The sequence below is a fragment of the Mastacembelus armatus genome, chromosome 16, assembly GCF_900324485.2.
Source record: "Mastacembelus armatus chromosome 16, fMasArm1.2, whole genome shotgun sequence".
NCBI lineage: Eukaryota > Metazoa > Chordata > Actinopteri > Synbranchiformes > Mastacembelidae > Mastacembelus > Mastacembelus armatus.
This window is the reverse complement of record NC_046648.1, coordinates 20910019-20934458: the sequence shown is the minus strand read 5'-3', so window position 1 is coordinate 20934458 and position 24440 is coordinate 20910019. Positions and strand designations below refer to the sequence as shown.

The 24440-nt window shown below is 39.6% G+C and overlaps 2 protein-coding genes across 6 annotated transcripts; one reads left to right on the top strand and one right to left on the bottom strand.

Moving 5' to 3' along the window:
• Nucleotides 1-255: 255 nt before the first annotated feature.
• On the bottom strand, nucleotides 256-14714 carry fli1rs (Fli-1 proto-oncogene, ETS transcription factor-related sequence). 3 transcript variants are annotated; one of them, XM_026316839.2, is made up of 10 exons: nucleotides 14542-14713; nucleotides 8796-9001; nucleotides 7916-8082; nucleotides 4914-5117; nucleotides 4243-4320; nucleotides 2997-3065; nucleotides 2789-2848; nucleotides 1981-2028; nucleotides 1649-1735; nucleotides 256-1234 (listed from the first exon to the last, which is right to left on the bottom strand). In XM_026316839.2, exons 1-10 carry the CDS (start codon nucleotides 14557-14559, stop codon nucleotides 714-716), a joined length of 1458 nt encoding a protein of 485 aa, XP_026172624.1. In that variant the 5' UTR covers nucleotides 14560-14713; the 3' UTR covers nucleotides 256-713. The 3 variants fall into 3 exon arrangements, with proteins under 3 accessions (XP_026172624.1, XP_026172625.1, XP_026172626.1); XM_026316840.2 differs by lacking the exon at nucleotides 14542-14713 and adding an exon at nucleotides 13998-14443; XM_026316841.2 differs by lacking the exon at nucleotides 1649-1735 and having other exon boundaries at nucleotides 14542-14714.
• Nucleotides 14715-19129: 4415 nt separating this feature from the next.
• On the top strand, nucleotides 19130-24061 carry etsrp (ETS1-related protein). 3 transcript variants are annotated; one of them, XM_026317212.1, is made up of 8 exons: nucleotides 19130-19257; nucleotides 20280-20361; nucleotides 21668-21754; nucleotides 21869-21943; nucleotides 22024-22176; nucleotides 22260-22493; nucleotides 22785-22903; nucleotides 23238-24061. In XM_026317212.1, the coding sequence occupies exons 1-8, from the start codon at nucleotides 19192-19194 to the stop codon at nucleotides 23520-23522; spliced, it is 1101 nt and encodes a 366-aa protein (XP_026172997.1). In that variant the 5' UTR covers nucleotides 19130-19191; the 3' UTR covers nucleotides 23523-24061. The 3 variants fall into 3 exon arrangements, with proteins under 3 accessions (XP_026172997.1, XP_026172995.1, XP_026172996.1); XM_026317210.1 differs by having other exon boundaries at nucleotides 21635-21754; XM_026317211.2 differs by having other exon boundaries at nucleotides 21635-21754; nucleotides 22027-22176; nucleotides 23238-24060.
• Nucleotides 24062-24440: the final 379 nt, after the last annotated feature.

The window sequence follows — 24440 nt, the reverse complement described above, 5'->3', positions numbered from 1 at the left end:
TTTTCTTTTTTTTTTTTTTTTTTTGTTATCATGTGTCAGTCAGACTAGCTGCATTGTGCTGAGCTAATCTGACCACTTGCCTGCTGTTGATTATGTCACAAACATGTATGAGAGTGGTGTCAATCTTCTTATCTCTCAGCAATAAAGTGAATTAGCTTATTTCCCAATTCTACTGCCTAAGTGCATACTTGTATAGAAATGATTTCAGTTAACAAAAAGATGAAAAAACCTCCGAATTCATACAACACGAGTTCATTTTCAGGTACAAGCATCATTTATTAGCTTTACATTGAGTAAATGTTATATTGCTACATGACAAATCATTCTGTACAGTTTCTCTTTTACAAATGTCAGGTCATTGACATAACTGCATTTTTGACCTGTGAAGTGAAAAGAGCAGTATGTTACTCATAACATTATAGAGTATGATGTCTGTCTTTACAACAGTAACAAACAAGGTACTTACAAATGAAAAGAAAACTTGGTTTCATAACAACTGAATAACAGTTAATATGTTGTCATCAGTATATTCAGAAAATCTTGGAAGAGTACAATACAAATCCTTTCACCACAGAGTTCATTTACCCTCATGTTTTGTCCATTCTTAAGGAATGGGACAGACAGGTTCATCCTGGATGCAGTGTGCATATATAATTTAACACACCTGGTTTCCTCTCCCATGCTATCCTGTTCAGGTGTGAAATGCATAGTCTTCAGTAGTATGCGTTCAGGTGGGAATGAGTAGTGGGATGTCTGGTCATGGCTGACCCAGGGTAGATTGGACTGCTGGGGGAGTTCCAGTACGTCGATGGAGGGGCAAAAAAGTTGCCAGGGGAGACGGGCATAGGTGCCGGATGACCACTCATGAAGTTCATTTTGGGCTGGTGGCTGTGGTAGGGTTGGACGTAAGACATGTCAGTCTGGTATTTAAGCCCACTTTCTGCAGCGTGGTTCTGGTGGGCCTGCGAGATGCCTTGGAAGTCAAATTTGTAGGCGTAGCGCTTGCCATGCACCTTTGTCATGATGTTCTTGTCGTAGTAATAGCGCAGTGCGCGGCTCAGCTTGTCGTAGTTCATGTTGGGTTTGCTCTTGCGTTCGCCCCAGCGCTTGGCCACCTCATCAGGGTCAGTCATCTTGAACTCTCCATTGGTCCCTTCCCATGTGATGATGCTTGCGTTGTTGCTGTCGGACAGCAGCTCCAGCAGGAACTGCCAGAGCTGGATCTGGCCTGAACCTGGGAGGAGAAATGAAAAACGGCTTTAAAAAAAGTACTGCAAAAGCAAGGGAAAAAATGTACAAAACTGACCAGTTTTATCTGAGAGAAGTATTTGTGTGTAGGATTTTATTTTTTAAACTATTAATACAGGAACATTTTGAAGGGTGTAGGGTAAAGATCAAGGCGCTAACACCAAGTAGACCCTAATTTTAACGTTAAAGTTTAGAATAAAGTGCAGAAGAAACTTTACAACTTGTTGATTCATCCAGTTATTCCAGGACCATGGACAGCTTCTAGTTTGTTTTTTTTAATTAATTTATTTTTTTGACAAAGTGCAGTTTTTTGGACATATCACACTTGTCTTTTTTTTTTTTTTTTCACCAAATGTGACCTTTTCACTGTGTGACTTGGAGGAAATGACAGACAACCTACCCACAGGCCTGTGAGCGCTGGGGTCAGGGGGCTTGAATGGGCTTTGTTTGCCTGTTCGGTTCTTGGGTGAGCTGAGGGCTTGGCCTTCTGTGAGGAAACAGCAGGGCAAACAGTCATTTTGGTGAGAGGGAAGCCAGATTTCATCTTAGTGTAAGCATGTTGCAATTCTGCTGGCATAACAGGTGTTGCTTGATGTTTACTTCATTTTTGGAAAGTAAGTGCATGTGTGCCAGCCCTTGTGGCCTTTTCTCTTATGTTGCCAAAGCAGACAGTGTAAAGGCCTCATTTGTGTCACTCTTGCTCATTTGTCTTGCAGCGGTTTAGATTCTTACCTGGGTTGGCTAGTCGACTGCTAATGGGCCCTAATGTCTGATATGGGTCTGTAAAGAAGAAAAAGCACATGATTTTTAGATGTTAAATAATCTTTTGAGCCTTAACAAGAGACAAGATAAACTCTATTAATCCTTGAAATGAAATTCAGGTAAATTGTTCAGTTTTATCCAAAGTTTAGTATTAGTCTTTTAAAGTAGTTAAAACCTGTTTGACATCACGTGCATTTTGAAGCAAGCACAATATTGAAATCAGGTCTTGTGCTGTGCTCCGTGACAGTGAATATTCAGACTAATTGTGCATTTTTAAAGCTCATTGCTGCATAAATGATAATGTCTGACAGCCAATCACTTTGATCCAGAATGAAATGCAGGTGTTCATGGTCCCCACAGGATGATTCCTGATGACTTTGCTGAGTTTTCTTTTAGGACCCCATGATGTTGACTTTTCTGTTTGAGTGAGCTATCACCACTGTTCGGTCAGATTGTCATCGAATCCTTTGTTTGTTCAGTACTAAAAACTAATTACAATTAGCCTCAGGTGCTTTTAAGCAAATTATTGGCATCCCAGCACTCTAAGATGAGAAACATAATACACAATATACCTGCCTAGCGTCAACATGTTACTGTAGCATTGTGATTGCTTGCATATTAGCATTTAGCTCAAAGCAAAGTCTCTCAGAGCTGCTAGTATCACTATAGACTCTTAGTCCTGTTTAAATATCTGCTCATAATTGAACCTGTCTGAAGTTTGAGCATCCTCTCCTCTTAAAGATCCAAGGGTTTGAATATAATATTTGTATGTTTCTACCTTGCACAATTCTTGGAGTAGGCTCTGTAACTCTGTTGTGTTGATGCTCCATGGGAGAACCTACAAACCCAAAAGGAAAAAAAGGTTTTATGTGAAATAGTTTGAACATCAGATGTGAGCTAGTTTTGAATCCCATTTGTTGCAAACCCAATAGTTTCATGCATGAAAAATTTGTCATGATCGTTGGTTTCATATGATTCTGTCACACCTTTAGGCACTGCAGTCATGGTGTTTGCCTGCCAGCTGTTTCTGCGGCTGATCTCATCATAGCTGTTCTCTACACACACGCACACACACACAAAAGACAAGGATGATATGAGACATTGACAGGCACATGGCACACAAGGCTTTGAAAAGGACAGTGTGACAGGTCAGGTGGTCTGATTTGGTGGTCTGTGGATGACCCACAGTTTCTTCAGTGAGCATTCTTTTGTTCAGGCCACCTCTGTTGCCACCAAATTGTGAATTGTGTCCCAGGAGCCAGACCCGTACCCCACATTTCCTGTACTGATGCAGCTGTTTCCTGTCTGAAACTGGCTGTTGAGTTTTGGACTCAAAGTTTTTGTCAACTGAGGCCAGTGTTATGGCCAAGGAGCCTTTTAGACTCTTAACATGGTAAGAGTCATGGTACTGAAACTCAACACATTATTTTTAAACCCCTAAATCATTCAAGTAGTTTTCGTCATGGCTCTTTTGTGACCCTGAATTCTGAGTTCTGATTTCACACCCAGACGCAGTCAAACCACTGTCAAAAGTGTGACCATCAGGGAAATGTTAGCAGTTTAACATGAACCACTGAAACAAAAATGGAAAGAGAAAATATATTTTCTTACATTTGAAATATGCTGAGTAAGCTGTAATGGAGTGAAGTTGGACTATTTCGCCTTTTTGGGTAGTGTTGGAAGACATTTATATTAAGTAAAATTATTAAAGCAACAGCCTAAAAGTGCTACATTACAAGTTTTACCAGTGAAATATGAAATGTCTGTAAATACTTGGTATTGATTCATCAGTTTATAAGAAGAAATTACACTGAAGTCTCATTACCTTCCATTACCAGCTACAAGCACCATCACCTGAGAAAACTCACAACTCCCCCTTTATTTCTCTGCTACATATGTGTTGTTATGACCTCTTTTTTTTTTTTTTTTTTTTTTTTTGCTTTTTGCTGCTATAAAAACCTGATTACTAATGGTGCCATTTCACAGCATGTCCCACCCTAACATCCTGTCTAAACTGGGTCTAATGTTAAAGCATAGAAGCAAAAATGGTACAAAAAATAGCCTTGTTTCTTATTTATTATGAGTTTAGCAGTTAACGGTTCAGCTAATCTGACTAAAACACTGTGCTTATGTAGCCTAATGCTCATACTGTAGCAAGAAGCTGATTTGAAAACATAAGTTGTCCTGGTGTTTTAAAATAAAACGGATATTGAGAAGAACAGAGGATCTCACCTGCTTTCACCTGTAGTCTGGGTTGCTGCGGAGGTGTGGTGTTTGTGGGAGTTGTGGAGTAGGAGAATGTCGGGCTGCCTGGAGCAAAGACAAGAAAAGCCAGAATTATCTTTTGATCTTCTTTTTAACATAGATGCAGTGAAATTCAGTCACACTTGGGCAGAATTGCTCTCTTATGTATTGTGTTGCAGTCATTTTGTTAGCATCCTGCATTACCTTGAAAGCTTGACTTGAACATGGTGACTGTCAGACCTCTATTAAAACTGATAAATGCTAATTTCATTCTATCTTGAAATGATTTTTTAAATACCCAGTGATTTGCAGAAGCTGAAGTGCAGCTGCTTCAGACACTATAAAGACAAACACTACAAAGTGATAAGTAATGGAGCAAGTGCCATCAAGATCTAAAACAGTAGTCACAGTTGTTCAAACTAAATATGTGTAATGCAAGGAAAAAGCAGCATATCTTCACATGTAAGAGGCTGCAGCATAAATTTTTTTTTTTTGTCTTAAAATTTGTCGTCATTACTTTATAATTCCCCAAATTTTCTTTTGATTTCTGTAAAACTTTGGGCCATAAAACAATGAAGAACATTAAGATTGTGAAAATTTGAATCAAAAATGATTATTAGCAACTGAGGGAGATATCTTGGATGTGAGGCGAGCCTTACTCTGCCGGAGGTAATTGAGGTGCGAGAGCAGGATGTCTGCGTTGTAGGCTGATGTGAGGCGCATCATGTCGTCCTTGGTCATCTTGCACAAGGCCTTGCCATCCAGTGACTGGAACAGCATAACATCCACCTCCTCCAGGACATACTCCTTGATGGCCCAGTCCAGCCACTGCCGGACATGGTCCTGTGTCCAAACCTCAGGATCTGGCATGAGAGGGTAGAGAGAGGCCAGAGGCATAGACTTGATCAGGAAAAAAACACTGATTTATAGGAAGGCCTCTCACTTTGTTAGATAGCTGCTCTTTTTTTTTTTTTTTTTTTTAAAAGAGTAGATAATTAGATAAATGCTGTTCTGGTTTTGATGGTTAAATAGTCAAACAGGAAGTTATAGGAGGAACAGGTAGAGTCATAGAGAAATGATCAGAAATGATACTGATAGCATTTATACAATTGATTTCCTGTGCAAATACTTAATGCACCACTAAAAATGTGTTTTGCTTATTAGTTACTTTACTTGCAGAATGATGTTCTGTACATTAAGTGCTGAGTTTGACACTAAAAGGGTGTTTTAACTTTTTTTTTCTCTGTGGTTATCTTCAATGTATAGACTATACGAAAATGACTTTGACATTTCAACCAGTTATGAGATCAACAGCAGTTCAGTACACATACTAACAGCAGATGTTTCAATTATGTAAGAGACAGTTGAACATTAACAATGAAAAACATGTCTCATAAATGATCTTTAAAAAGAACAATGTACATAGGTGTGTCATACAGAAGAGGTGTGAAAAAGCCTTGACTTCTATATGATTTTTTTGGTAGGACATGAAAAAGCTGATTAACACCGGAAATGACTTAGATATCTGTACCAGTTGTGATACTGGTGATTTTGTTACCGATTATAAAATGGGTGCAACAACCACTTTGTGAAAGCAGATGTTTGGTTTGTAGCTGCTTTTATTTTAGATGTGTGGAACACAGTTTGTTGCATTCAATGTTTTTAAAACTTTTGTTACATGGAGATGCGTTTTCATCAATATAAATATGAAATTTATTTGGAATGTAGTTCTCTCTTGGTCTTAGTAACTATAGTATGATTAATGTGTTATGGTTATTTTAAGAAAATTCAGCATTTAGTGGTAGAATGTAAATAACTAGAAATTCTTGGTTTGACTTTTGCAGGTTGCATCTAAGGATGTATGTTGCTTCGCCTTTACAAGTTATGAATCCTCACTCTTGGTTTTAAAAAAAACCTCATCACCCTAATTTCTCTCACATATCCTGGTTATAGGTATTGTGCTTATTTCATCATTATTTCCATATTATGTTTTTTGCAAAAATTGGGTTTATAACCTTTTAATAAAAACTTAATTTTGATTTTTTTAAAAATTGATCTTGATGTTTTGGCACAGTGTTAAAATATATTACTGATCTAGCTAAGGAAGGTAGGGTCATTTCCAGTAGCAAACAATGACTGCGCTCTGAATTGCCAGTAATATTAGACAGGACCCTTCGTTTTGAGCAGAAATCACCACACCCTCAAATCCTGATTGTGCCTGTTTAACACATACTGCCATGATACAATATCCGTGTATTATAGACCAGAAGAACTTGGTGCTGGTGACTCATTGATGAAGCTTGTTGGAGTTTTCTCTGTTTTTAATCGTTCACTGCACCTCTCTGAAGTGGTGCCCCTCCAGACACTGACTCACTAAAACATGCCGCTTTGAATGTACTCATTTAATGAGTCTCAGGATAGTAACTGTATGGGAACTGTGCAAAACAGAGAATAGAATTCATGCCATCAGGTTAGTTTTTAGGTGGCTGGACTTGTGATTCATAGCGAGGACGAGATAGTCAAGTACAGTTGGTTGTCTAAACCTTGACTGCGACTGCTGGGATGGTAATGACACATCGTTTCAACCCCAAGTCAGTGATTTTCCTCCGCAGAGAAACATGGAAATCAGCTGCCTTTATTTAGGCATCAGGGTGAACATTCAACAAGATGTTGTAGATCGAATGTGATGAAACAACATTTTGCTCTGCTGAAACCACAGGTGCAAATGTGGCCAAAAACAAGTCTTTGTAACCACGGATGTCTGTAAAACACATCACACATCCATTTGAAGGATATTAGTATTCTGTTTTTTACAGGTAGGTCTAGCAATTTTGTATATTTTTCATATTGTCAGCAAATCTGACAAAAATACCAAAACCAGGAATGTTTCAAGTCTCTCAGAACCTTTAGACTTCCCCAAAGTGCCCGAAGCACTTACCCCAACGTCCCTTTGTGACTACTGAAGATATAATTGTGTAAAAAGGGTCAGAAAAATGTGAGGCTTAATAACTTCCTAAAACAGCTGGGGATTAGGTTTTAGCAAACATTAAACTGCCTGATGTTTATGTGGGATTGAGATTGAGTTAACAAAAAAAAATGTCTTTGTTCATAGTAATGAAAGCACATGGCAGCCACCGTAACAGGCTCCTCAGTGTGTTTTTAATTTTTTTTTTTTTTTTTTTTAGGCAATGAGCTCTGTGGCACCGAGGAATCATCAGTAATAATTAGTATCAGTAATGTAATTTTAGATGTAGCTACTGCCTGTTGTTAAGTTACTTACACTTATTTCCATTACAAGGTTGAAAAGGGAAGCAGAATGATTCGAAATGAAAATGTGCATACTAGCTCATCATGCATCTATTCCTGTTTGTTCTCTCTCATGTTAATATCACAGTTGTGAGTACTAAATTTAAACTTTAGGCTTCACACTTTTGAAATAGCATTTATTACATACGCAGTATCATGCTCAGACAGACAGCTTTTGGACTGGAGAGTAGGAGTTGGTGGTAGCAGTAGTTTGCGGAAGAAGGGTGAGATTCACAAACATGCTTTGCCCATTTCTGATTCAGTTATGGAGGTTGCATAAGTCAACTCAGTGTGTGCCAGTTCTTGGGAAACAGTCTTGTGACAGGGATGGTCTTATGCGAGTGAGTCAGCTCACCTGCCGGCACGATGACCCTTTTCTCCTCAGTGGTGCTGCTCGGCGGGGTGGCAGTCTGGGGGCTGACTCGAGGCTCCGGGTACGAAGCCTGGTACTGCATTGGGGCCCCGTCGTTGCTCATGTGTCTGGAGCGTTTGGTGACGCTGCAGTCGACAGGAGACTCACGGCTGAAATGGACAGAGGAGAAAACAGTGTAAGGTGTTGAGTACTTTGATCATTAAAATACTTTAATAAAGCTTGGAAATATTATCCAAATTGAGTCGACTTCCACTTATGTAGCTGTAACAACTCCTCATTTCAAATGTTGAGATGTTTATTGCTGTGGCTGGTAATCACTGGCCATTGCCTGTAGATTTCACAGTTTCAGCTGGGTGTGTTTCCACTTGTAGTGTTTACTAATATCTGTAGTTGATGGCTTATAAATTTAGCCTGTTTCTCAGCAGCATGTGAAGAACCTATAGAGCGTAAGCCTGTTGTTAAGTAGTTCTAACTTAGACTAGTAAGCCCTGTTGACTTTCACTAAATTGAAATGAATTGCATGACACACATTAGCTTCAAGTTTGGTCATTACTAGAATATTTACAGCCAGCAACTGTCAGCTGTTACCACTTGAGTTCAAAAACCATTAAGAGAATTTTCTGTTTATACATGAGGAATCTCTGAATAAAACCTGCCATGCAGCAGTGATGGAAGAAGTACTCAGACCTTTTATTTGGGTCACGCTACCAACTTGCAAATTGTATTTGGTGAGTAAACGATAAACAAATATTTTTTTTAGGGTCTGGAAAAACCCTCATTGTTACCATGGACGGTAACAAAGCTACAGTCAGATAATCTGGGAACCTGTGCTCCCCTGTGGCCACAGCCAGTCCTGACTCACCTGGTTCCTTTGACGTGATCGCCTCTTTTCCCAGAGTTTTGTGCCACTGACCCCACCCACTCCGACTCAGTGGGCTCGGGACTCTGCTTGGAGGCCTGACTGAACCCGCCCGGCGACGTCATCTCAGTCTTCATGTGCATGGCCGGGGCTGCGGGGTAGGATGGCTCGAATAAGGACTGCTCCTCACTCACCACGGACAGCGCTTCCTGTCCAATAGAGCAGCAGCGGTCAGTGTCTGCTGTTAATGTGCTGGGCCACAACCTGTGGAAACTTTTTCATTCCACCTAAGATGCTTTAGTAGCTGTGATGAGAAATAAAACATAAGAGCTGCCAAAGTACAAAAACTCTCTCTAGAGACGGGACACAGGTGGAGACAGATTTCCATTTAAAAACTCTGCTAGTGGAGAAAAAAAACTTAAAGGACAAAATGTTTTTTTTTTCTAATTAAACTTTATGAATCTATAAAAAGACTACACACAAATACAAACAGTAATTATAGGAAATTGTATCTCATATATTGTACTTTTTTAAAATACTCAGCAGCAGCAAAACAGAAGAAAAGCTTAATGATTTTTAAAAGATCCCTGAAATGTCAAGACTAAGAACAAGTTTTCAAAATGAAATTAATATTTTCCCAATTCATGGAATATTTAGAGCTACCTAAACATTTGCTCCTCCCAGTTTTGTGTTGTTTAAATGTGAAAAGAAATCAGTTTGTACAAAAAACCTCTTTGCTTTAGCAGTACACCACATTTTTACTAGTTAATATTTAAAATGGCAATTCTCTGTTCTCAGCATTTCTTTTCTAGTCTTCAGGCTAAACATGTACTACTACCTCAAAATATACCTGTTAAAATTTCTTAAAATTCCCTATTAAATCCTAAAATGTATGTTCAATCTAAACAGTCTGAGTGATGGCCGTGTCATATCACTAAGACAGACACCCGGGAGTGAAATGGCAAGTTAACTGCAGAGATAGTGTGAAGTCAGTCAGGAGGCTGTCTAATCTGAAAGAACATCAGTAACTTTAACCGCAGTTTTATTTTGTCGTTAGGATTGGGGTTGCGGGGGGAGGGGTGTTAGCTCAAGGTGGAGTCTAATTGAGATTTAAGTCAGTCTTCCTGTGTTCAGCATCTACACTGAGGCCCCAAAACCACCCAGAGATGGCACTTGCATCCCACGCACTTGGCAGGGCAAACACCGGACCTGTTCTTTCTGCTGCTCGAATTAAGCGTGTGCACGTGTGATGCAACCACAGCAGTCTAAGTGGGTGCGCATGGGTGTTTGTTTAGAGGAGTTGTGCATTGTCTTTGTGCCTTGTACGTCAGTGCTGTGCTTTTTCAGTGGCCTACAGGAAACCTGGCCGCCATGTGCAGAGGAACCTTTTGGCACAGGCCAAGGGAGAGGAAATGGTGGAGGTGGGGGACACAGTGTAAAAATGTGGGTCATTTTAAAGCTGGAAAACAATCCTACAGGCCTATAATCAGGGGAGGAGAGGGGGGTCGGCTTCAACAGACAACAAAAAGAGTGAAGCCTTGATTGAAGTGCCGCCTTTGCATTGTTTTTCTTTACTTTTTTTGCCTTTATGTTTTTTTTTAGCACAGCTCTTGCCTGAGCATTGTTAACCGCATCCTAATGCATGGCACACAGTTGGCATTTCCTCGAGCTGCAGAGTAACTGATACAGAAGTCAGCAATGTGTGTGGGATTTCAGCAACCTGCTGCTGCTGCAGCATGGTGCATAGTTGCTGCTATGTAGTAAACGCCTTTTTTTAAACAAGCACACACAAAACATTTACATCTGATGAATATTTAGTCATATAAATAAATCTTTCCTGATTTCTTCACCCTAATATAAACAGAAAATGTTATGTAAATTAAATTGTTTAGCTCTGGGCTCCTGAGGATCCTGAGGCCTGACTTCCCTCTTCAACAACAGAACCAGAAACATTTTTTAATCCTTGTAAAAAAAAAACTGGCCCACATACCTTACCCACAATGCAACTCACCTAGTAAGAGTTTTTTTTGGAAATTGTGTGTGCAATACTAGTAGCAGCTAATGTAGCCTGAAGCAGAAATGAGGCTCATGCTAGTCTGTTAAACTCACCTCTTCCTAACTCCACACCCCCAGTTTTTTTTTGATTTGCAAACTAGTCCTCAGACAGAGCTGATGTGGACTCGAGAATCATCATGTGAGGTGGTTATCAGATTTCTTGCAGCTCCCTCTGGAGCCATGAAACGTTTTACACTGGTGCATTCATGTCGTGATACTCGTGAAATGTGTTATTGAGTGGAATGTCCCTTGAAATGTTGGAAGTGGTTAAAAAATGATTATTTTATGGCTCTAAATGACACAGGCTGTGTCTTTGTTTAAACTTGAGTGCTCTGTATAAATGTCCTACTCAGCTTTCTTTTGACCACACTGTCTGTTTTCTTCTTCAGAAGAAATGGCTTTGTTTTTACTTCTGTTGTGTTGCCCTCTTTCCCCCAGCCTTCCTCTGACACACTGAGTGGCTTCAGAGCCTCTTTACTCTGTGCAGAAGTGAAACAGTTGGCTGAAAGCAGGATAAAGCAAGGTGCCACAGCAAGCTGTCATCAACAGTTGTACTTTGTGGTTAAAGATGATTTTCTGTATTTTTTGTGCTCTACACTCAAAACTATTGATACTATCATGGATCAGAGCCGCTCATCACATTCAGTTTTCAGCAGTACTTTGAGCTATCACAGCCACAAACACACACTCCCGCTCTTTCTTTATCTCGTGCTCTCTCCCTCTCTCTCTCCCTCTGCACACACATACAAATATACCAAAATGCGGCCTGACCGCTAATACCACAACTGACTTCCTGCCTGAGTGTGTTTCAGCCTGTTGCTCAGTGACACAAAACAACTTTTAAAAACATGACCTTCTTGAGGCTCATGCTGCCTTACACCCCGTGTCCTAAAATTGACACTGGTTCTGATCAGTTTGACAGTAGATACTTCAGCCACTTCACTCGCTGTGAGAGCACAATCATGAAGTCCTGCATGGAAACTTTTGACATGGCTTCAAGTCAGCAGCTTTATGGGTTGCATCATGCAGTCTTGCCCAAACCGCGAGCGCGTTTACAACATGAACGTTCATACTTCTATCTCTAAAAAAAAAAAAAAAAAAAACATTTCAGATTCACGGGACACACTGTATTAAAAAGGCAAAATCTCAAGTACAACAGTATTATGTTTGACTCCAGCTCTAATTTTGTTTCTATCTTAAGTCGTTTTTGGTAGATTTTTTAGAAAGGATGTTACAACACTGTGAATTAGATATTAGCTACTGCTCATGTTATGAGTCAGAAACAGACCTTGTATGTCTGATTCCTAAAATCATAGGTTCCCAGCTCTGGTAAATCTGAGACGTTGGACAATGATTAGGAGACTTTTCTTTGTTTTTTGAGATGAGTATCTAAACTTTTCTTTTTTTCTTTTGGATAAATGGCTCATTTTATATCTCCAGCTGAATAAAAAATATTCATATACTGGTCACAACATATGGATGTATACAACTTAACACAAGAATCAGCAGGAAGACATGGCTGCGTTTATTAAATGGATTTTTGTTTATTATTGACCAAAATTGTTGACAATCAGTGGCTCAAGCTCCAAGCAGCGCTGTGTTTAAGTCCCTTGAATGCACCAAATAATGTGGAGTGTGTTTGTAGATGTTTGGTCATAGGCTTTTATTTTGGTGGTGGTGCATAAATGCACTGCAGCTTGATGATGGGTTGTGTGTCTGTTTTTCGTTGTGTTTATAGAAAATGAAAGTGTTTTGTTTTTTTATTCTGCACGTTTACATTTGACTATACCACAAAAGATACTTGAGGTCAATTTTAACCGTGAAATGCGTGTGCGCTCCTGTTAAGAGTGATTTTAGGGGCACATTTAAATTGATAAGAATAAGGTGTATCCTTGAATAACGGGTCAGGGAGCAAGTTGTGCAAAGACGCAGCCCTTAGTCTTTGCCAAGTCTGAGGCAAGTGGCAGAAAGCAGAAGTAAAAGTTAAGTCAAGCTGATTTTGCAAAGGCCTGAGCAGCTGCGCTTTGTGCTAAACAAACAATGGTGCGGTTTTCACAGCTCGGAGCGCGGCACCACGCAGGTCTCTGTAGGCCGCAAACACAGAGCCAGGCCAGTTTCTTTCCAGCTCCAGGCCTGTCTGCGTGGACAATGTAGAGTTAAAACACCGCAACGCTTCAGTTGTCCACTTAGTTTCTTTCTGGCAAGGCTTTGTTGCCTTTTTGATTTTTTTCTGGTCCAGGGAGCGGAAATATGTGCGGAAAGTCTGAGGTTTGAGACAGGAAGCCTGCTGAGTTCAGATAACAGCACCTGACAAGTGCTCCCGTTTGCAGCTATAAATTATACTTAAAATAACCTCAAACACAACCTGCTCCCGAGTTCAAGAGAAGAATTATCTGGATGAGTTAATGAGCAGGCTGCGTTTTAGCAACGAAAACTCCACTATCAATACTGGCATTTAAACAGCGTGAGGCCTACAGCTAAATTAAGAAATAAAATATCTTTTAAAAGATCGATTGATTATCGACGTCTTCGATATAATCTCCTTTCACCCTAATTTATCTTATGGCACAGCGAAAATAACGAAACTTGCGCGTCTGTTTTAGTATTAAAAATGCTGCAAGATAAAACTATAGCCTTTAAATATTTGCTGGAAACGAAACAAGAGAGAAATTAGTAGAATCTATTGTTCCTCAAACTCCCCAGGCCAATTTTCAAACGCCCTTTTTAGTTTTACAAACTTCCGACATGAATTTTGGCTGAAATCTTGAGTAATTCATTTTAATGAAACATTTTTGACGAGTTAGAAATGTCGCTATTAGCATGTCGTCAAATGGTTACAGGAATGCTTTGTTGCAGAAATAAAAAATATAAATATCTTGCAAGCTAAGTTTTCCATGTAAGAAGATTTTCGTTAAAACCAAACATGAATTTCCATGTTTGTGGTCCACATGAGCAAATAAAAAATGTCTGCCTTAAACGCGCAATAATCATCTTCATTGTACACTTCATTAAACGGTGCTGCTGGGTTTGGATTCCTGACATGAAGGCCTCTGTTTCTGCATTTCTTATTTAAAAAAAAAACATAACGGTATTGTGGTCTACACGAGAAGATGAACAGGTGTCACTGTAATAATGTGAAATTTGAAATACCAGTCATCTGATGGAAATGGGTCCTCCTGCTCTTTGAAAGGGGCTCTCATCCAAATTCATCCATGGCGCCTTCAGAGACACCTGCCTTGTGCGCACCAATGAAGTCCCATATCCCTTCACTGACTTAATCTTCTTTAAAGAAAAGCCACGTCTGCCAGCCCGCTAAGAATTCAGTAATTTCGCTCTCCATGCGTTATTTTTGCTGTTGTTTTACGGTCCCGTGGATAGAGAGAGATTAGCGCGATTAAACAGAGCAATTACAAAAAAAACGAAACGCGTGCGTTTGGAACGCGTCTTTTACGCGTGTAACCGGCCACCAATTAGTGTTTTTATCTGAGTGTAAAGATGTAGTGGTTAGTTGTGTTATTATAGAGCCGACATACAACCACGAACGGGAAGGAAGAGGAAATTTTGTACAAGAAGGAAAGAGTGGGGAGCTCGCATCACCGCCTTGACTCTCTCACTCAGCAGACAGGGCTGGTGTGGGTGGCCGCCTGTCATGATCACCACCAGCAGCAGCGTTAAAAACAAATCTAACACCTACCTTTATCGGACAGTCCATTGCAGCAGCCTTGCAGTCTTTGTCATTTAGTCTTTTAGTAAATGTTACCGCTAATTTAGCCTTCTAACCTCACTTCAATTCATGCACTGGAGCATTGACTCTATGGCGCAAACCATTGCAGTTACAATTTTTTGCTCACAGACCATAACCGGATGGCAGGTTTTTTTTCACCCCCCCCCCCCTCCCCTTTCTCTTTCTCTCTCTCTCTCTCTCTCTCTCTCGCTCTCGCTCTCTCTCTAAATTGGGAAGTCACTTCTCACTGAAAACACGAAGCTGCTTCTCATGAAACCACTGACTTCTCAAAAAACAAAACTATTGTGTGTTTAACGCGTAAATATTGGACTTAACATTCCAGGACACAGGAATCTGAAGTCAAAGCATGTATATTTGTAATTTTTGAAAACATATTTAGTTATTAATTGAGTCACTATGAAAATGAAAAAGACCTCGACTTACTGAATGTCCTTAAAGCGATAGAACCAAAATAACTTTTGTGGTTCTGTTGAAAATGTTCGTGCTTGGAGTACATTGGAGTTTTTACCTGCAGGTATAAAAAGCTTGATGTCACAACATTCACTGTAGCAGAGGTGCAGGAAACATATTTGTTTTCATTTATTTTTGCCTTTGCATGTTTCTGTCCCATGTTGGGGACCGTTGTCAAGATTTCCTTTGCTGACAAAAATAGAAGTACACAGGCTGATCAGTTGTTCAATGGGGAATGTTTGGAAAAGTCGTGATTAAAGAACTAAAAACCAGAAATCACCACCCAGTTTATTCGTTTAGCTGCTTTCTACCAAGTGTAGTCACTTTACCATAACCATCATTTAGTTATGAGCATGTAATCCCAGAATTTGATCAGAAGTGTCTTTTTGCTAATTTCATTTGGTTATGACTGTGTTAAAGATAATTTCATATAAAAATCCTGCCTAAAGTGAGCACACAGGCCTTTTCAACATTATGGTATGTTTTTGTAAGACTCTGTTCTCCTATAAAATCATTATTGAACACACAGACCATACTGTGATGCAAACATAAAGAAGTACATAACATAAAGTTGGAAGTAAAGAATTTAGGACTCTGAAAAATAATGCCATGAGTAGATTTTATCAGTTAATGTCAATTATCAGTGAGAGCCTTATCACTGGTTCTCCCACTGTGCACAGTTTTTTAAGGTACTTAGCAGATAAGTTGTGAAAAACCGGCCACGGTTCCTTTTCTGTCTACATCTAATCCCAGACTGACTCCATGATGTTGGGATCAAACGTGTCACAGGCCTCCTTGGTCTTCTTTTCTGTAGTTATAGCTTTTCATGACTCTGCTGGTATGTTTGGGGTTGGTATCATATAGACGATGGATGCCTCCCTAATGGCACTGTCTGATGGGCAGGAATCTGAATCCAGATCTAGAAATGGTTTGCATTGCCCACTATAGCATTTTATTAGACTGGAAAATGTCCCACTCAGTATATTAGTACCCTAAAGGAGCATCACACTTTTTAAATACCTCACGTTTCTAACACTGACTGAAAATAGAGGTTTTTAAAAGATCAAAATTGATGAAGCATAATCAGATATATCATCTTTTTTTATTCTTTCTTGTCAAAACCAGCATGGCATCTGCATTTGGCTACATAGCTCAACCACAGTCTGATCACAGATTCAGCAGTGACTCACAGAGATGGGAGGTGGACCACAGAGGCCTGCAAATCTCACATCTTTTAAACTCCCCAGATTTATCTCATTTTCAAACTTGCCTTCAGCCCCAACTGACACCGCCTCAAGGTATATCACATCATCAGAATCATCAGGTATGATGCAGAAAAGGCTCTAACTCTTTTCACACCTGTTCATTTTATTCTGGTAATTATGTTTAAGGTCAAGTATGTTGAGCTTCTCGTATGAATTATGCTATAAAAATGATTGCTATGTAGTTTTATTCTCCAAGTCTGTAAACAGACTTTGATGAGTAAAATCATGTTTCTTTAAAACAGCTAATCATTGCCTGAGATGCTGCGTCTCATTTTTATATTTCCCTGAGATCAGCCCTCAAATCCTGTATCCACAGATCTAAAAGTCCAAACCAAAAGATGTCTCTTTAAATTCTGTACAAAATAAACAGTCATAAATTTACTGACATAGTTCACTTGAGTCTGTTCATTTTAATAAGCTACATCACTGCATTTCAGAGTAAAGATCATTTTTACTGCACTAAATGTAACTATTACATATCTACTTGGCAGATAAAGTTATTATAAGCAAATCCAGATAATATTTATAATTCGCAGTGTATTAGGTTAGTAAATGCTGTTACTTAAAATTGATTAAATTGATGTAAAACACTGTTTAATGTTTCACTAACCAAATAATACTTTCTACGGACAGTAGTAGTAGTTTTCTGTATAACAAGTACATACATTACTTGCTGCTGTCATCAGTGTGATATTGCTACTTACACAAAGGCCTGATGAATAATATTATTGGAGTATAAGGGGTAAATAACTGGGCACAGGAACGAGCTGAGTGTTAAAGTATTATTATTAGTATTATCGACTTATATTGTTGATTAAACAATGAATTTTCATCCTCCTGACAGCCATAAAACGTTTCTTTTTATTTATTATTTAAGTTTGTGGCGGATCTGGTGCCTTTTTCTTGCTGACCCACGGTGTGATTATTCTAGGTGGATTCCTGAGCTGATCGTTTACTGCAGACGGTTGTTAATCACTTTATGTGCTGTTGTGTAACTTTATCCCGTTGTGTCCTTGTCTTGAGGTGGGGCTCCCAATCACGACTCACCGACGCGCACGATTTCACCCGGCTCCACTTTTCCAGATGGAGCTCCTGGCACTGCTTGTGTGTGTGTGTGTGTGTGTGTGTGTGTGTGTGTGTGTGTGTGTGTGTGAGAGAGGAGAATAGCAGAGATGTTTGTTTACACAAGGCCCTGGGCTCGGCCTTATCTGCTGCAGCCACTCACGCTGTGATTTCAGACTTTCTTCAGCGACTACTTGGGTGTTTTTTACGGACCATTGTTTTGTCGAATGGTTTCTAAAGATACAGAGATTTTTTTTTTCTTCCTCCCACCTCATTAAAAAACCAACTGGCAATGCTCTGATTTCAAAAGCCTGCACTTCGTCCCCACCCAAACTATGGCTCAGTTATTCGGACCCGCCTGTCAGACAATCAGAATGACCGCAGCTCTGAAGTATGTTAAGGCCATTCAGTGACAGAATAAAAATACACGGCTGCCAATTATTCATCCATGTAATCAGCATTCCCGTAGTTCTTTCAGATTTCATCCTCCATATAATACACACAGATTAAACTTCATAAGTGTCCTTAGTAATAGGAAATCGATAACCAATAGCCTACCTCTCAGTAGGTTTATATGATATAAAGTGCTCTGCGCTGTATCTCATGTAAAATGTTTATTATGTTATAGTAGATTTTAGGAGAATAGCTATATCCCCTTTAGGGCAGCAGCTAATTTTGATTATCAATTCATTTGCTCCATCCATTATTTGGTGTGGGCGCAGAAACTAGTGAGAAATGTCCAGAGCTAGTTATTTACATTATTGATCAATCTGCTGCCTATTTTTTCTCATTATTATTAATTTACTAATCGTTTTACTTCTAGTTGTTTTGTTCTATTTGTCATACTTAGGGAAGGGCAACATGCAAATAGCCTTACTTACATTTTCTTTCCTGTTGATTAGTGAAGACAGACGCTGTTATCTAAAATGACAGAAAAAAAAAACAAGGCCAAATGTAGGTGAAGTGAATGTAGAGTTTTATTTATATAGACATGTGAGTCAACATTGTGCTGTTTAGTACAGGATCACTATAATTGTTCCAATTAGAGATTTAGTGACTGTGGTAATGTAAGACTTTTAAGTTAAGGTGTGTTCTAGCTTATATTTATGTTTATAAGTATATGTACACATTAATGGTAAATGTGGAAAAAAGAAATAGGCCTACAGCCCTTGCAGCAAACTGACTTAACTCATATGTTAATGCAGTGTTTCTGTCATCATAGAAAAACTGTGGAAGGTACAAAGGTTTAGGCAGTTTAATGAGTTTGAGGTCTAATAAGCTTCAGCCTGTGTTTCTTGAACTAGTTGATTAATTTTGAGGTTTCTGTTAGACTATCCATGTAATTTCAATGTGGCACTGGCCACAATAAACCCATCTAGTGTTTATATTTTCTGTTTTCTAAAGTTCCTAAAATAAAAATAAAACGAAGCCCAATGTGTGTTTGCTGCAGGGGTCACTTAAACAGTATTTTTTTGGCATTTTCCCTCTTTTTTATCCCCATTTTTACTATTAACAAATATTGCTTCGGTTGGAGTTTACTGTATAAAATGTCTTTGGCCTTTTTATGAATGAATGCTTGGTGGTTGCTAGGGGGAAATGTGGAGTGGAGTGTGTGTGTGTGGGGGGGGGGGGGGGGCGTTTGACGTCACGTTGTGTTAAACAAACGCTCGAGCTGCTGGTCACGACGCACGGCGGGGGCGCGCCCCTCCCTCTCCTCCGGGCTGCGGTTATAACGGGACTGGTCCGAGCGCACACCGGCCACTCGGTTGTACGGAAGCCTGTAGAAAAAGAGCGAGCAAAAAGGAGAGAAGGGGAAAAAGAGATGTACTGGGACACTGTCATCAGAGCCGGAGACAGAAACACAGACAGCAAAGACTCCAGAGTAAAGGTGGGTGTTCAGGTGAATTAGCCTTCATCTTTTCCCTCTTATGTGGAAAATTAGAAAAGCCTGCGCTTTCATTCATAACATCCAGGCTATAGGTGATCTTTAATGACACTGAATAAAGGTACATTTAGGTATATGTGTTTAAAAACAGCTGCGATTTGATGGGACTGGACGTTTAAGCTACTCACATTGAGCTCTGTGAAATATGATGGACTTTTTCACGAACTTCTGACATTTTGTAAACAAAATGGGTGTTTAACCAGAAGTTACTGTCTGTGGCTTTTCCACTGTGACTTTTTTGCTACATGATATTATAAAATACAAGACTTTTTTGTTGTTGTTTCTCATTGACATTTGTTACCAGGACTGGATTATCAGTTGGGTAAAACATGCAACTGCCCAGGGGCCCAGACCCCCTGAAGGCCCAAAAGTCCCTGACTTGCTTCTTATCATATGGGTCTACATAATTTGATTAATCACATCTTCTCCATCCTGAGTGTTGTGGTTTTGTTCTTGTATCAACATTGTGTTAAAAAGTTTGATCTAAGGCATCAGCTGTTCTAGTTTCTGTTCAGCTTGTATTTGATCAAGTTACTATCTCAATTCATTAATGCTAAGAGAAAACTGTTAGTCTCAACTAACATTTATTTTTTATGTCTGAGTTTTATTTTCCTTTAATAATTGATTGACATGGAAAAGTCAGAACAATACAATAGTTAAATAATTGAATTTGAGCAGCTGGTACTATTTACTTTTTTGCTTTATTCTTTGTTTAAATGGCTTAAGACAATCAGTTATCAAGATTGTTGACAATTTTCTGTTTCAAATAATCAATCGGTCATTTCTGTTCTGATCTCCTTGCTGCTTTCTGTTTGTCTGGGGAAACATGAAGCCTCAGTGTATAATGGGGGGTCAGTGGGGCCCTTTAGGAGGTCTATGGTTGTCATGATTTGTGTCTCTAGATACTGATCAGTGATGATGATCAGTGATAATCAAGCTTTAATCACATGACTGCTTGATCACAGATGGAGATTTGCCAGACTGGATATTACACAGAAGACTTCAGGACGCAGGAAGTGCCAGCTGGCTTTGACTTTGCATCTTATGGTGAGTTTGGAGAATCACTTGAATCCGTGAGTCTCCAGCACACCTCAAACACTGTGACTTTTGTCCTGGTATAGATTTTAGACACTCAGTGATGAGCAGCCCAGACAGATATGAGGATAAAGTGTTTTTTTAAGGTTTGTGTGCTCTGTTTCCTCTGAACATGAGCAGCTGAAGGACAGGGGAAATGGTCTCACAGACAGTATCATCACATCTGTCAGAGCTTTCTCAATGAGACCTTGACACCAGGGTTCTCACTCAAACTCAGGGCAGTGTCAGGAGAATGAGGTTCTGCTGTGTGTGTGTGTGTAAATGCTTGAATGGCCTGAGGAAGGCAAAGACAGGGTGGTCAGGATAAAGACAGCCTCCATATTGCACTCCCCTCTCTGTCCTCCCTAATCCTTTCCTCCAGACTTCCCCCTCCAACAGATTTAGAGTCCCCCCTGCCCATCTCTCCATCACTACTCTGTCACACTCCCTCCACCAGCGTTTCCTCCACTCACTTCCTCCCCCTCCCTCCCTTGTTTCCTTCTCATAGCAGCCTCCGTCCATTGAGTTGAAAAAAAAAAAAAAACAAAAAAACTGAAGTGGATGGGCTTGAGTGCCTGGTGCTGATTCGACAGTAAACAAATGGCTTTTTCTTGTGTCAGCTGACAAACTGTTGAGTCTAACTTACTTCATCACATCTTTCCTCTCTGAAAGACTTTCTGCTGAGCTGCCATTAACCTCCTGCTCAAAGGACCATACCAATGATTGTGCATTCACATATTTACGTTAATTTACTACTTTTATGACAGTTTTATTTCATAGAATAAGAAAATCAATTTGCAGAGATTTGAAACTAGCTTGAAATGTTTTTATTATCGTTATATTGTAATTTAGCTGCGAGCAGAAGCCAGATCTTCCTGCATTCATTGATGTTCCAACATTCAAAATTTTAGACTCACAAAATCAAATAAAGACAAACAGTAATCATTGTGTTAAAGATGTTGTTGTGCAGCAATTGACACTTTCCCTTAAACACCTAAATGCATTAAATTCTTTGAACAAAAATTTATTAAAACTGGTGGAAAGTGTCTCCAAATGAAACTTCATACCATGCTGTATAATCCAGACATCAATTTTTTAAAAAAGTTTGCATTGGGAAATAGTACACGTTAATGTAAAGTAGGCAACATAGAGAAAGAAATCACTGGTATGGTCCTTTACAAGCATGAACTGTGCCTTTAGCTTGCCCTCATCATCATTCACTGACTCCATCCTCCTCCTCCTCCAGACTACCCTGGTGAAGACCTGTCTTTTCTGTTAGACAGTAAAGCACCTGGACAGCAGCAGTATCCAGCAGAAAGCAGCTACCAGGAGCCACCAAAAGCTTCACATTCTTACGACACCAAAGGTGATACCTCAAAATACAAACCGCACCCATTGATTTGCAAATGAGTCATATATTCTTATATTCAATATTCTGCAATTTTTACTCATCTCTCAATATTTGCTCACTTTTCCTCAGTGGGTGCCAGCGACACTGCCCTCTTTAACCTGGACTCATACCAAGAGTTCAACTGGTGGGCCTCGTATCAACAAGGTGAGCCTGTAACTCACTCATGCTGTTTGTCACATACTTCTTTATACTTCTTTTTTGTGACCAACTGTCTTTTTGATCAGCAGATGGCCTGACAGTAGATCAGTCACAAACTGGATACCAGGAGTCTCCACAGACATACCAAAACCTGGTGCCCCAGAATGGACAGTTCAGCCCCGCCGTGGAGGGCAGCCACAGCCCCTTTCTAACTGGAAAAGGACCAAACACATTACAAAGTAAAATATTTCCCATATTGATATTAACAGCACTATCTCTGTGATAGTGATTTTTTGATTCAGTGTGTAATTCTTTCCTGCAGGTGAGACAGATCAGAACTACTATGACTCTGATGGACAGCGGCACTCTTCGTCCTTCTGGCCTGAATACCCATCTCCTAGCTTCACCGTCCCATTACCACACCCGTCTCCAACCTCCTGCCCTTCCAACCCCAGCCATCAGTCCTCAGAACAGTACTGCCCTCGTGTGGTCAAACGTAAAAACACAGCCCCCCAAAGGCCAGAGGGGCCAATGACGGGAATGTCAGCTTATCCAGGTAAAACTCTTGGTGCCTGAATGGCTTTTCTCCATGTACTATGGCTTCCTCCCACATACCAAAGACATCCAGATTCGAGTTAGGTTAATTGGTAACTCTAAATTGTCCATCGGTATTAATGTTAGTGTTTGCTCTATGTGTCAGTCCTGTGATGGACAATCTGTCCAGTGTGTATCCCACCTGCCGCCCAGTGTTAGCTGGAATTGGCTCCAACCCCGAGGTTTCAATACATTGCCATTCTAACTCCACTTGCCTTCTGTTACAAAATTGGTCATTTATTTATTATTTCAGGTTCTGGTCCAATCCAGCTGTGGCAGTTTTTGTTGGAGCTACTTCTGGACTCTGCCTGTCGTACCTTCATCTCCTGGACTGGAGACGGCTGGGAGTTTAAGATGTCCGACCCCACAGAGGTAAAACAATATTGTGTTTTGGTTTAGAGCCACTGCTGCTACATGACTCTTAGCATCCTGCCCAATTGAGAACTGAACACAACAACTCAACTGAATATAAAGTAGTTCAAATTAGCTCCACCTTGTCACCTACAATGCAGAGTTATTGTTATTCTGATACTTAAAGTACACTTCACTGTCCTGAATGCAGAACTTAATTGTAATAGAGTATTTTTACACTGTTGTATTGGTATTGTTGCATCAGGAACAAAACTGAGCATTTATTCAATGTTTTTCCAAGACATAAACACACATCAGTTCAACTCTAAATGTTTTTTTTTCTTTGATTCCATAGGTGGCCAAGCGCTGGGGCCAGTGCAAGAACAAACCTAAGATGAACTATGAGAAGCTGAGCCGTGGCCTGCGATACTACTACCACAAGAACATCATCCACAAGACAGCTGGCAAACGCTATGTCTACCGCTTTGTCTGTGATGTGCAGGGCATGCTGGGAAAGACAGCACAGGAGGTCCTGACCAGTTTGAATGTTTTACCTATGAACACAGAGTCGTGGCAGTGCCCTGGGGTGCCGACAGCAGCGACGTCAGAGCACAGCAGTGAAACATGGGCGTCACAGTAGAGAGCAGGTGCCTGGACACTTGGTGCTGCTGATTAACAGAGAGCACATTTCAACAGAGTACTACAGTCTACAAAGTGAACACTTCCTTTTTAAGCCCTGACTGAAGTGCAGTATCTTCATGGGGTGATGTTCTTGTAATTTATAGATACTGAATTTCAGGGAAAAAGTAATCAAAACCTTGTAAATTCATCATGCAGTCAGGGTTTAAAGACAATACTTTACTTTTACATGAATAATACATTATCCTGAATGAAAGTCTTCCAGTTCCTGACCTATAAACCTAAAGCTCCTTAAACTCAGGGCTAAATAACTAAAGCCAAGGGCATTTTAAGCACTACAGTATAAATATATAGATGTTGCCATGTTTTGATATGTTCTAAGAAGGAACTGATTTTGTAAATGGTGTTTATATAAACCATATTCAGAGTTTTGTGCATTTATATATTTTTAGTACAAAACTCATTTCTACCTCTGTTGCTGATCAGAAGAGCATACACTCATATGATTTCAGGCATCTTACTATGAAAGGGTTAGCCTGTGTGATGATTGTTTTGTGTAAATAAAATGTAAATAACAGATTTTTTTTTTTTTTGAAGAGTCTTAGTCCATACAAGTATTTTTATTCCATGCCTAATGTTGCTTGTTTCATTAGTAGGCCTATTATAAAGATATTAAAATATGTATTTCTGGTTCTCAACATGTTATATTAAGTTATCTTTATGTTACTAAATATATCTAGATATATCTACACTAAAGGAAAAGCAAAACTCAAAAATAAACTTGAATGTGAATAATGTTATGGTTTAAACTGAAAAGTAGCTTATTGGTGCTGAGCCATTTAATCAACTTAAACTCAGGTTAAATGCAGCTGTTTATAAAATCAACGTGTAGCTGCTGCCTGAATATTTCCCCTAAACA